The sequence below is a fragment of the Eubalaena glacialis genome, chromosome 10 (genome assembly GCF_028564815.1).
Source record: "Eubalaena glacialis isolate mEubGla1 chromosome 10, mEubGla1.1.hap2.+ XY, whole genome shotgun sequence".
Classification (NCBI taxonomy): domain Eukaryota; kingdom Metazoa; phylum Chordata; class Mammalia; order Artiodactyla; family Balaenidae; genus Eubalaena; species Eubalaena glacialis.
Genome location: NC_083725.1, coordinates 75,183,517 through 75,196,423, shown reverse-complemented (window position 1 = coordinate 75,196,423; position 12,907 = coordinate 75,183,517). Strand labels below are relative to the sequence as shown.

The 12,907-nt window shown below is 47.1% G+C and overlaps 1 protein-coding gene across 1 annotated transcript; it reads left to right on the top strand.

Annotated features, from left to right (window-relative positions):
* The first annotated feature begins 2,467 nt into the window (after window positions 1-2,467).
* LOC133099380 (small ribosomal subunit protein eS1-like) lies at window positions 2,468-3,329 on the top strand. Its single transcript, XM_061202996.1, has one exon. It carries the CDS (start codon window positions 2,503-2,505, stop codon window positions 3,295-3,297), a length of 795 nt encoding a protein of 264 aa, XP_061058979.1. The 5' UTR covers window positions 2,468-2,502; the 3' UTR covers window positions 3,298-3,329.
* Window positions 3,330-12,907: the final 9,578 nt, after the last annotated feature.

Sequence of the window (12,907 nt, the reverse complement as noted above, 5' to 3'; positions counted from 1 at the left end):
TTAGACAAGCTTTTCTTAACCAAACTAAGGTTATGAACATTGGTCATCATAAAAGATACAAAATTTCTTACTAGAAAAAGGCACATCACCCGCCAAATTGGAAACAATTTCAGGGCTGTCATGGACTCCCTAAATCCTAGACAATCTTACTTGGCCCTGTACCCCCAGATTAAGAACTGCTGCTGGGTCTCAATAAATATGTTTTACATACAATGTGTACATACAACGTGAGCGCTGTTTTTCGTCTCTTGATAGGTTTGTGATGAATAAATACCAACTAACTTAAAAGAAATACTGAATTCACAGACTTTGTTTTTGTTGATGTTATGTATGTTCTCCAGGCAGACAGTAAACTCCCCTGCAGGTCCAGGAGCATGTTAAAGGGGGTCTTCTATCCCAGGGGTCCCCTATCCCTGCAGCAAGGCTGTCGTCCAAGTGTCCTTTCCAAGAGAGTGGGTCCTGCCGCCTCTCCCCGGTCCCAGGGCCCAGGCATTGGAGGGCGCCTCTGCTTTTCGGGGTTTTTTCACGGAAATGCTGCAGCCGCTGGTTGGCTCACCTGTATTTAAGTTTTACTCTCCAGTTATCAGCGGGTTTTCCGGACGTAGATGTCGGCGCGTGTCTAAAAGAGTAAGCAGCGCGGGCCTGAGCGCGTAGCGCAGCCCTCCAGGGCGCTCCGGGTGAGGTCCACTGAGTAGAGCCCCGCGGGGCCCGGGCGTAGGCGGCCGTCGCTGCTGCGGCGAGCCGCGGAATGTCCTGCCCGCGAGCTCCCCCTCCTGGGCGCGCCCGGAGGCCTGGCCGGACCCGGGAGTGCACCGCCTTCCGGCCCGAGGGGCGCACCGGGCGGCGCGGCGTGGAGGCAGCTGGCGGGCTCCGGCTCCCGGCAGGCCTCGGCCTCGGGCGGAGCGGCGCCACGCCCGAGACTGTGCGGTTCCTGGACATCCTCCTCCCCGGCCCGGCGGCTCGCGGATTGAAGGGGAGACTGGGAGGAGAGGGGCGCACGGCCCAGCCCATTCCCCATCACTGACGATTCCAGGACGATCCCCCTCCCGGCTCTCTACTCATTCCCTGAGATGCTCCAAGACCTGATTTCGACTTTGGCAGCCCAACTTGGTTGGTTCTAGAAGCCCCGGGTTGGCTCAGTCTGGGACTCATCTGACAATAGTATCTGGCGCACAGTAGGTATGTGTACATCTGCTGAATAAATAAATATTTTATTTTTCATGTTTGAACTGCGTCTGCTTCAACAACACTTCAACAGTGAGCTCCTTGTGAAGAGTAGGTACAGTCAGTGATGTGCCGAGAAGGATGGGGGCGGCCGGGGAAGTGAGGGGAGATACGCGGGCCCAGCGAGCAGCTTCTGAGTGAGCTGGAAAGTCAGCGCCCAGAAGCCATCCGGGCGCAGCGCCTGGGTGCCGCGGAATTCGGCGCAGACGACCAGAGCCGCGGGCCACGGGCCCTGGGGTCACGGAATTGGGAAAAAAAAAAAGGACGCTAAAGGGAGAGCCCGAAGGGGACAGTCCCCACCCGACAGCTGGATACAGGCCCAGCTCTAAGGGATACTAGAGACCCCAAGAGACCTGAACACAAGGAAGCCGGTCAAAGGGGCCCCAAATCTCCCTGCAGAGACAGAGCGACACATCCCCCCGGCCTGCGGGCTCGGAGGGCAGATACCAGTGGGCGAGCGTCCCTGCGGCCCTGACCCAGGCTGCTCAGGTCCTGCGGGGTAATGTCAGCCTGCAGGGGGCGAAACGTTCCTTTCTCCTGCTGGGCTGCGGCTGAAACCAGAGCCAAAAATAGAAGCTGAGATCAACCGAAAGGAATGAGACTGAACAAACATATGCGTGTGTCTAAAATCCTGATGGGACACACAATAAAGTAATATTCCCAAACACGGCTGTAAGGCGGGATTACTTAGTGAGGAATGCTCGGATAAATGCATGAAAACTTGGAGAAAAAATTGTAAGTTCCACATTATACATCAAAATAAACTCCATGTGGATTAAAATTCTAAATATTTTAAAGAACAGTCATAGAAACACTATATCAAATAGGATAAAACCGAATTATGGCTAAATGTCAGCATTCTCAAAGCTGTAAAGCAATAGAAGAATGCAAAGGAAAACTAACTTTCAAAAATACAAAAACTGAACAGGATTTTTGAAAGAAAAATATTGACACCAAACAACAAGCAGAAAACCCCTCAAACGTATAAAAGCTTGTTTAAATATATAAAAACAACCAAGATATTAATAACTAAATAGACAAAGAAGTTAAGTATGTAATTCATGAGGAGAAATAAAATTACTACACAAGTGCATGGGGAAACGTTCATTGTCCTTGAAAATCAAACATTTTAAACTTAAAACAACTTTGAAAAATATTGAATCATTATGTTGTACACCTAGAACTAATATAATATCATAAATCAATTATACTTTAATTTTTTAAAAAACCTTGACAGGCGAGTTTAACTTCAGCCCTTTTGGCTCTCGGAGCAGCAATATGGCGGTCGGAAAGAATAAGCGCCTTACGAAAGGCGGTAAAAAGGGAGCCAAGAAGAAAGTGGTTGACCCATTTTCTAAGAAAGATTGGTATGATGTGAAAGCACCAGCTATGTTCAATATAAGAAATATTGGGAAAACACTAGTCACAAGAACTCAAGGAACCAAAATCGCATCTGATGGCCTCAAGGGTCGTGTGTTTGAAGTGAGCCTTGCTGATCTGCAGAACGATGAAGTTGCATTTAGAAAATTCAAGCTTATTACTGAGGATGTTCAGGGCAAAAACTGCCTGACTAATTTCCATGGCATGGATCTTACCCGTGACAAAATGTGCTCCATGGTCAAAAAATGGCAGACCATGATTGAAGCTCACGTTGATGTCAAGACTACCGATGGATATTTGCTTCGTCTCTTCTGTGTGGGTTTTACTAAAAAACGCAACAATCAGATTCGGAAGACCTCTTATGCCCAGCACCAGCAGGTCCGCCAGATCCGCAAGAAGATGATGGAAATCATGACCCGAGAGGTGCAGACAAATGACTTGAAAGAGGTGGTCAATAAATTGATTCCAGACAGCATTGGAAAAGACATAGAAAAGGCCTGCCAATCTATTTATCCACTCCATGATGTCTTTGTTAGAAAAGTAAAAATGCTGAAGAAGCCCAGGTTTGAATTGGGAAAACTCATGGAGCTACATGGTGAAGGCAGTAGTTCTGGAAAAGCTACTGGGGACGAGACAGGTGCTAAAGTTGAACGAGCTGATGGATATGAGCCACCAGTCCAGGAATCTGTTTAAAAATCAGACTTTTAACGGCGACTAATAAAAGACCTCATTTGTGAAAAAAAAAAAAAAAAAAAAAACCTTGACATAGCACTTTACATCTACTAAAGTTGCAAAAGTGTTTTAAAATTATAATGCATATGTTAGCAAAGCAGAAAAATAATGGAGTCACAATAATACTTTGAATATTTTAAAAATTGATTTATTTTATATACATATTAAGACAATGATAAATTCATTAAGCTGAAGTGATATAGTCAAATATGTGTCATTTTATCTTCACTAAATTAACAAAACCTTAACCTCAATGGAAGGTGACATTGCAAAAAGATTGCTTCACCCCATCCTCCTCCAGAGCTGGAGTTAGCCAGACATAAAATGCCACTTCTTCATTTTCAGTACACTCAGTCCGTTTCAAAATAAAGTATCTAAAGATATGAATTAAAGTACTGCCACAGTTTAGGGAAAGGGTCTTCAAAGTAAAAGCAAAAAAAGGTCTTGAGTGAGTTTATCCACTTTTGTGGTTTTCAATACCATCACTATGTTAATGATTCTCAAAACAGATTCCTAACCCGAACCTCTGCCCTGAACTTCAGACTCAAACATTTGTCTGTCCATCTGACCTCTCCAAATGGATGGCAAATGTAAATGTCCAAGACTGACCACCTGTTCTCCATCCCTCCTCCCCCAAACACACACACACACACACACACACCACGGACAAAGTAGTTTCTCTAACAGTCTTCATCTGTTAATAGCAAGTCAATTCTTTCAATTGCTCAGGCTCCAAACTTGGAGTCATCCTTGAGTCCTCTCTTTCCTTTAAAAGCTGAATCAGGTCATCAGTTCTCTACTTAAAACCTACCATGTCTCTCCATCTATCATATCTGTAAAAGCTGAACTGCTCACTGTTCCCTAAAGGCCCCACCACCTCTCTAACCTTTTCTCCTATGCCTCTCCCCTCCCATCACTCCTCTTGGTCAGACTGGCCTCCTTGCTGTTCCTCAAATACACCAGGCACGTGCCCACCCGAAGGACCTGTTTCCTCAGCCAGGAATGTTTTCCCCTCCATACTCAAATGTGGTACATGCCTCACTGCCTGCAGATCTTTACTCAAAAGCCAAAACAACTTTCTCAGTGAAACAAACACACAAAAAACTCCCTGCTTTGGATTTTCTACTTTATCACTATCTAAAAGTATATATATATATATATATATATATATATATCTTTCACTTGTGTATTTTGTATATTATCTATATTTCCTTAGAATGTAAGCCTCTGAGGGCAGAGATGGTTGTCTGTTTTGTTCACTGACGTATCCACAGTGCCCAGAACGGTGCCAGCCACCACATGGTGGGCAGTGGATAAATGTTCACTGTATAAATTAGAGGGGAAAGGAAAGAAGGTAATACAATGTGGTAAAGATCAGAGACAGGAGGAAACATACTCATTAACAGAAAACCAAAACAAACAAACAAACAAAAACCCAGAGAACTAGCTTAGGGAGATTATTAAGAATACAGGTGTGGGAATTCCCTGGCGGTCCAGTGGTTAGGACTCCGAGCTTTCACTGCCGAGGATGCAGGTTCAATCCCTGGTTGGGTAACTAAGATCCCAAGCCGAACGGCACAGCCAAAAAAAATTTTTTTTAATTAAAAAAATAAAAAGAATACAGGTGTGGTAGTGCAAAAGGTTCTACAAAATATAAATAGGTGTCTGGGTCACCAAGATAAAGGCTGGAGGCCAAATATTCTCTGACAAAGAAGACTGGCTCCCTCCCTAGTTCGTACTTTACATCAGGCTCCATCTTCAGAATCAGTCCCCTGAAGGGTAAGAATGCCAGAATCTGCACCATGCCCTGCCCTAAAGACATACCCTGGCCCCGGAAGGTCGCATGGAGGGGCTGATGGGACAAGGGGATGCCTAAGACAATGTTTGTCTCATTTAGGATACTCTCAAGTAAGGTAAGGTAACAGAAATCTCAACTCAAACTGGTTTAAATAATAAAAAGACATTATTGTCTCAGAAGCAATGAGGATCTGACCATTTGTTTGATCCAGAAGTTCTCAACAACTTCAGGGGCTTGTTTCTCTGGACTATCTCTCAGCTCTGCCCTCCTCTGTGTGTCGGCTTTGTCCTTAGACTGTTTTCCCTTGTGGGAGCAGGAATGGCTCCAGTGTTTTCAGACTGTACATTCTTAGACCACCCCATGCATACAGATTCCTGGCTTCAGTCTGTTTGGGCCAATGTCTGCCATGTGCCCAAAGCAACCCCTGTGGCCAGAAAAAAGCCAACACGCAGATGGGGGGTTAGGGTTTTGGGAGGAAGCTGCCTTAGGCCCCTCCCCTGAGTCAGTCACTGGGCCAGGGGTATGGGCTTTCTCTAGCTAGTTGAAACATACCGCTGGGGCTGGAAGTGAAGTCAATCCTATCTAAAGAGCATGGCTTCTCCATAGAGAAGAGAGAGTGGAATGGATGTGGCGGACCAGCCACGGGATCCATGACAAAGGAATATGCACCAAGGGCTGGGGTGCAGGAGATCATTGTCTACTTCTATTCTGATGCAGGTCTAATTACCCATCCCTTCACCAGGGCCTGGTCCTGCAGAGGCTCCCAAAGAACATCACCAAATTTTTGTTGGGAACCTGGTGCAAAGCCCTAAATTACACACTGGGTTGCCTAGGGTCTTTGTTTGTACAATCATAGAGGCCACTTCAATCATGGTCTCCTTTGGTCCTGGTCAGTCAGTCCCACTGTGCCTCCCTCCCTCCCTGTCATCTCAGGCTAACTCTCAAAATGCAAGTCAGTCCAGTTACCTGGCCCCTCCCTTAGTCTTGGATGGTGTTGCCCTCTGTCCTTCCTGCCGCTACTCTCAGCCTCCTGAGCCTGTATCACCTGCAACCTTTGTTCACCTACAGAAAGAAGCGCCCTCCACTTTCTGCCTTAACTGAAACCTGGCTGAGGACATGGCTTCCCTTGCTGATCTCTTGAGAGATGCCAACTCATTCCCATTGCCCACCTACCATGGGACAAGGAGGAGGGTGGTCAGCATCTTTCCACCTCTCACCGCCTCTTTTGGACCATCACTCTGCTTTGAGTCTCCCTTTATTGGCACTGCCATCTTCCCACCTCCCAACATTCACTGGGAAATATTGCCATCAGCTTGGATAACTTAGTGTCTCTGTGGGTAATACCGTCTACATTTTGAAGTCTCTGACTCCCGTGTCTCCAATGAACTTGGCCCTTCTTGCCACTTAGGCCACTCATCCTTTGGGCACACTCTGAGCCTTGTCATCACCTTGAAGGGCTCCACTGTCTGACAAAACCCCCGTTCTCCAAACATGGCCATACTTGTAGCTCTCCTTCCCTTACCTCACCACCTCCTTTGTCTCCTTATCCTTCCTTCTTCTTGTCAACACATACTGCTAAGCAGTGGTGGGGAAAATTCCATTCCCCTTTGGACTGGGACCAGGGTCTCCAGTTCCAGCCCCCTGACATCTGGATTCTCTACCACACTTCCAAAGCTGCTCCCTCTAATGTCACGAGACTTCTATGTTGCTAAACTAGAGGTACACTTCAGTCCTTATCTTATTAGTCCCCTTCTCTACATTGACCACTTCCTCATTCTTGAAATTCTCTTCTCCTGGGGCTACCGAGACACCTGTCACTCCTCATCTTCTTCTGTCTCCTTGGATGCTCTTTCTCCATCTTTGTCACTAGTTCCCTTTCCTCCATCAACCGCATAAATATTGTTGTTCTTTGGGTTTACTTCTCTCGTTTTACAAATTCTTCTCAGATTCTCTCTCTCAGGCCCGGGTTTCAATGGTCACTCAAATGCCAATGATGCCCAAATCTAAAACTTGAGCATGGATATATAGCTGATCACCCATTGGATATTGCCACCAGTGTGCCTCAGGGACCTTAACCTTAATATGTCCAAAATTGAACTTTCTATTCTGTAACTTGAACTCCCCTTTCTCTTCACTAAAGCATCATACTCTGTGTGAAATGGCAGAGTCTAAGTTAAGACCAGCAGATGCTGCCTCTCCCCTGGATAGAAAGGGAAACTTGAATAGTACTCATTATTACCAACTTAAGATGCATTAAAATGTCCCAAACCTTCCTTTGATTCAGCACGTTGGTGAATATAAAATCATTTACAATCCTATTCTCCTCTTAAAGTCCTGAGTTGCTCAACTGTAAATTCTTTTCCCACGGATGATTTCAGGGGGAAATACGGTGCCTTGGCCAGTTGCTCATCTTGGGTTGGCAGTTGACATGAGTCATGCAGTACAGAGCAGGGTCTAGGTGAGCAGATACAGTGCATTTCTCTGCATGGTTAAAAATGAGTTTTGCTTTATTGCAGATATTCAGCTTTCTATGAGAAGAGGATGGGTCACATATAAAGCTAGGGCTTCCCTGGTGGCGCAGTGGTTGAGAATCTGCCTGCCAGTGCAGGGGACACAGGTTCGAGCCCTGGTCTGGGAAGATCCCACATGCCGTGGAGCAACTAGGCCTGTGAGCCACAACTACTGAGCCTGCGCGTCTGGAGCCTGTGCTCCCAACAAGAGAGGCCGCGATAGTGAGAGGCCCGCGCACCGCGATGAAGAGTGGCCCCCGCTTGCCACAACTAGAGAAAGCCCTTGCACAGAAACGAAGACCCAACACAGCCAAAAATAAACAAATTAAGTAATTAATTTAAAAAAAAAAAAGTTTTTTAAAAAAAAGCTAAAAACAGATGTCCTATGAGAACACTCCAGGAAAGTGCCTAGGTTTCTGGGTCTTGTATTCTCTCCTGAACTGTGGGCTCTCAGAGGCAGGTCTCAGGTCTTTCTAGGACTGAGAGTTTCCTAGAAAGGCAGATGCAAGCTCTGGTAATGGAGCTTTCAAAACTGGCTGGGAGCAAAACAGTCCCTACTGACACAGCTCCCCTTGGGTATCACTGTGATCAAGGGATACAGAGTAATCGGAGGTCTGAGAAAGAAGAAAGCTTGGATAGGATTAATTTAACCTACTCAGTCCGTCATCTGTGTAAGAGAGACCTCTTGGTGCGTGATGCAAGAAACCAAAAACTGGGGCTTCCCTGGTGGCGCAGTGGTTGAGAATCTACCTGCCAATACAGGGGACATGGGTTCGAGCCCTGGTCTGGGAAGATCCCACATGCCGCGGACCAACTAGGCCCGTGAGCCACAACTACTGAGCCTGTGCGTCTGGAGCGTGTGCTCCGCAACAAGAGAGGCCGCGACAGTGAGAGGCCCGCGCACCGCGATGAAGAGTGGCCCCCGCTCGCCGCAACTAGAGAAAGCCCTCGCACAGAAACAAAGACCCAACACAGCCAAAAATTTTGAAAAATAATTAATTAATTAATTAAAAAAAAAAAAAGAAAAAAGAAACCAAAAACTAACTAACTACTTTGAGAAAGAAAAACAGGGGCGTGGGGCTTACTGGAAGGATAAATGATTGTTTCAATAGCAACCAAACTAGAGGAATGGGAGGGAAACCCTGAGTTTGGGCCTCGGTCAGATATAACTGGAACCAAGGATTCAATATCTGGGGTTCTCTCTGCATGCTGGCTTCAACTTTTCCCACTACAGACCAGGCTCCTCAGTGAGGCTGAGTGCCAATAGCTCCCTGGCCTCTCACATCACACCTGCCCCTGCAGAGAGGAATTGGCTTAGTCTCTCTCTGCTCTGAGGAGGGACTCTGGCCTGGCTCAGGGTGGGGACTGACCCCCATACTGAAACCGTGCAGGCCCATGTAGGGGCTTAGTCTCTCTCAGGCCCCTCTGTGTCCCCGCTGATTTTTGATCGGGAAAAGAGGCTATGGAAATACACTGTGACCTCCTAGGCCCTCCTTGTGGAACAAAGAATAGGTCCCAGCAGTTAATGTTTGGGGAAGTAAAGAATGCAGAAACAAAGATAGGGCAGTCAAGCAGGAGAGTAGCCTTAAACAATAAATCAGTCACAAGGACCCCCAGTTCTGTTTCAAAGGTAAAGATAAGTCTGACGCACATTCTTAAGTTGTTCTGCAGATACTAAAAACCCCACCAGGTGGAGGAAGTTGACTGCCTGCTGACCACCAGCATGTTGCCCCCAGACCAGTTGGACCCAGAAAGTTGATGATGTTGACTCCTGAAGTACCACCCTGTTACCTCGCTACCAACAAATCCGAAGGATGTACACAAGCTGATCACACACCCCAAAACCCCCTCCCGCATTCTGACTTTGAAAACCCTTCCCCAAAAGCCATCCAGGAGTTTAGGACTTTTGAGCATGAGTGGCCCCTTTCTCCTTGCTTAGCACCTGCAATAAACGCCAGACTTTCCTTCACCACGACTCAGTGTCAGTAGATTGGCTTTGCTGCACGGAGGGCAAGCAGACCCAAGTTTGGTCTTGTAACAGTACCACCGATGGCTGGGCTGTGAAGAGATCTGAGAGCCCTCTTGAGTCAAGTGAGCCAAGGAGACAGAGTCCCAAAGCACGGACCCATTCACTGGGCACCCACCCCATGTAATAAGAACACTTCCCAGGGCAGAAGGAAGTATTAGAACATTACAATTACAATACTATAATTAGAATACAGGCATTCACCCCTAGCAAGGATTGCTATATCACTGTTAAGTAAGTGTTTTTCAATCTTTACCCAAAACACAGTCAAATAGCCTTAACACATTGCCCATGCTAAGTTCAAGGGTTAGAGCACATGGGAACATGGCTGAGCCCTCTCTCCTTGCTCTGTCAGCTGCTCTCCCTCTGCTGTACTTCTAAGGCATCAGCCCCTCTCATCTGTCCCAAGCTGCCCGAAAGTGTCTTCACAAGCTGCCCTGTGTATTTCCCTCCCTCACACCATCTTATCTCTGAGTTGCTCTCTCTTTTTATTATGCCCAAAGGGAGAGACTTGAAGTTGCCTCCCTGCCAAGGGAAAATGCAAACAGATGTAAATCTGCATGTGCTCCAGTTTCACAGAAGGAGCCTGGTGGTTGAGGATGAATTTCCTTCCCAGACCAAGTGCGGAGGAAAGGGGGAAGGGGAGGAGCACTCGTGTCGCAGACTCCCCAGGTGGGTCTGGTTCTCTCCTGGGTGAAGCCAGGGATTCTCTGGCCTCCAGATGTGCGAGCCAGTGTGGGTGAGCTCGTGGAGCCAGTGTGACACACGACTGACAACCAGTGAAGCAGTAGATGGGGGTTGTGCCAGCCTGATCCAAGCCAGGATCCAAAACTTCTGCCTCTGGCTTGCAGTTGAATTTGGTTTTCTACACAGGCCCTTGTAGTTCTCTAAGATTTAGCTCTTACTCACCTTCTAGCTACATTGGTTAGGATCTTCCCCCTTTAATTTCAGCCTTTACATAGAACCTTCTGCCCCAGCCTGCTTGGCAAGCACTCCAGCCAAGATCATAACAGCAACACCCCGGGGGCTCAACAGCAGCAGCCAAGGAATAAGAAAGGAAGAGAAGCAGCAGCCCCTGCCAAAGGCGAAGGGATGCTTAGCTCCAAAGCACAGCCCTGCCCTCCACCTGCCCCAACTCCTGTCTCTGCTGGGGCTGGCTGCTCAGCGTTCAGGGACCAGGGGCTAGGAAGGGGCATGGGGGTGGCTATGCCCAAGGCTCAGGCACAGGGGCCTGGGCACAGAGGAGGCAGTAGCGGGAACACTGGAGGCAGGAGGATGGTACAGGGGACAGGAGGAGCAGTGCCTGCAACTGGCCTGCTAACGGAGCAGACAGCAGGACCAGTGTTGTGGTAGGAGCGGACTCTGGGCTCTTGCCAGAAGAGGGGGCTTGGAAGAGGCCAAAGTTGCAATGGTGATGGAAGCTCTTCTCTCCTTTTCCCCCCAGAGTCATTTTCCTTGACTGACAAGGCCTAGGACCTATTATATATTTTTCTTTCATTTGTTCATTCATCATTATTTTCAACTCTTCTCTGAACAAGAATAAACAGAAATCCATATTTCTCAGCAGTTTATCACAGAAGTGAAACCCAGAAATGGAAAACATGAACCTCACAAAATGAATCTGGGTTCCCAGTACAATTGGGCAACACTAGCTCACTTCCTCTCCTCTAACGCACAGTACATGCTCCCCATCCCAATACCCCACACAGCTCCATTCCTCTGCGCCCTGTTTACGCTAATCCCTCTACCTAAGAAACCCTTCTATTGATACTTTATCCACTTGGCACACTCTTACTCATCTTTCCAGACCTAGATGAAATGTCACCTCTCCTGGGAGCAGCAACATTCACCCCTCTCTCCACTGGATTAATTGCTTATCATTTTGTCCACACAGTGGCCTATGCATGCCCTAAAAAAGCACTTATTGGGCTTCCCTGGTGGTGCAGTGGTTAAGAATCCGCCTGCCAATGCAGGGGACACGGGTTCGAGCCCTGGCCCGGGAAGATCCCACATGCCATGGAGCAACTAAGCCCGTGCGCCACAACTACTGAGCCTGCGCTCTAGAGCCCGCAAGCCATAACTACTGAGCCCATGTGCCACAGCTACTGAAGCCAGTGAGCCTAGAGCACATGCTCTGCAACAAGAGAAGACACCACAATGAGAAGCCCGCGCACCACAACAAAGAGTAGCCCCCCCTCGCCGCAACTAGAGAAAGCCCACACGCAGCAATGAAGACCCAGTGCAGCCAAAAATAAATAAAATAAATTTTTTTAAAAAGTTTTTTAAAAATGCACTTATTTTACTGTATATATAGTTAGATGTTTCTAACACCTCCACGTAACTGAGTACAATGGAGAGGGTGGGGGATTACCTTGTTTGTATTTGTATCTCAGTGCCTAGCACTAGTTAGTAACCCCCAGCACAGTGCAGGTCCTCAAAATACATGTTGATTGAAAAAATGAACCAAAGAATGTAATCGACAAAGTAAAACTGGGTGCAATTCTACTCTGTACTTCAGTCCATTCAATGTTGGAGCCAGGAGGGAATTTCCTGGCAGTCCAGGGGTTAGGATTCGGCATTTTTACTGCCGTGGCCCGGGTTCAGTCCCTGGTGGGGGAACTAAGATCCCGCAAGCTTCGCTGTGCGGCCAAAAAAAAAAAAAAAAAAGCTGGAGCCAGGAATCTGTTTGGGAACTAGGTCCTCTTCCTTCTCCAACTTCAATATTCCCTCCACCTCTCTGAATGAAGAGGCATAAATACCATCCTTTCCCAAATTTATATGTCAAATACAAATTTAAGACTCTTCGCTGGTTTTTATCTCCAGGTTCTTCATTCAAAAATAGCATCTTTGGGACTTCCCTGGTGGTCCAGTGGTTAAGGCTCTGTGCTCCCAATGCAGGGTGCACGGGTTCGATCCCTGGTCGGGTAACTAAGATCCCGCATGCCGCACAGCACAGCCAAAAAAAAAAACCAAAAAAACAAAAAACATCTTTGACCTCATAGCAATAGTGTATGGCAGACAGGAAAACAGACTGCACAGTCTAATTATTGTCTAAATCACCAGGCTGGGTAAGTCTCTTTAGCTGTTAATAAAACTGTGTGTTTTCTAATCCTGTTCAGCAGGGGTTAAGTCTATCAGCAGAATTCTTTCTGGAACTGCTGTGCGTGGTGCTTCACACAAAAGAACCACTAGAAAATTGATGCTATAACCACATGTAACCAGAAAGAATGAGGCCGG

Excerpts from the sequence above, each read along its gene's own strand:
- LOC133099380 (XM_061202996.1), top strand. The coding sequence starts at position 2,503 with ATGGCGGTCGGAAAGAATAAGCGCCTTACGAAAGGCGGTAAAAAGGGA.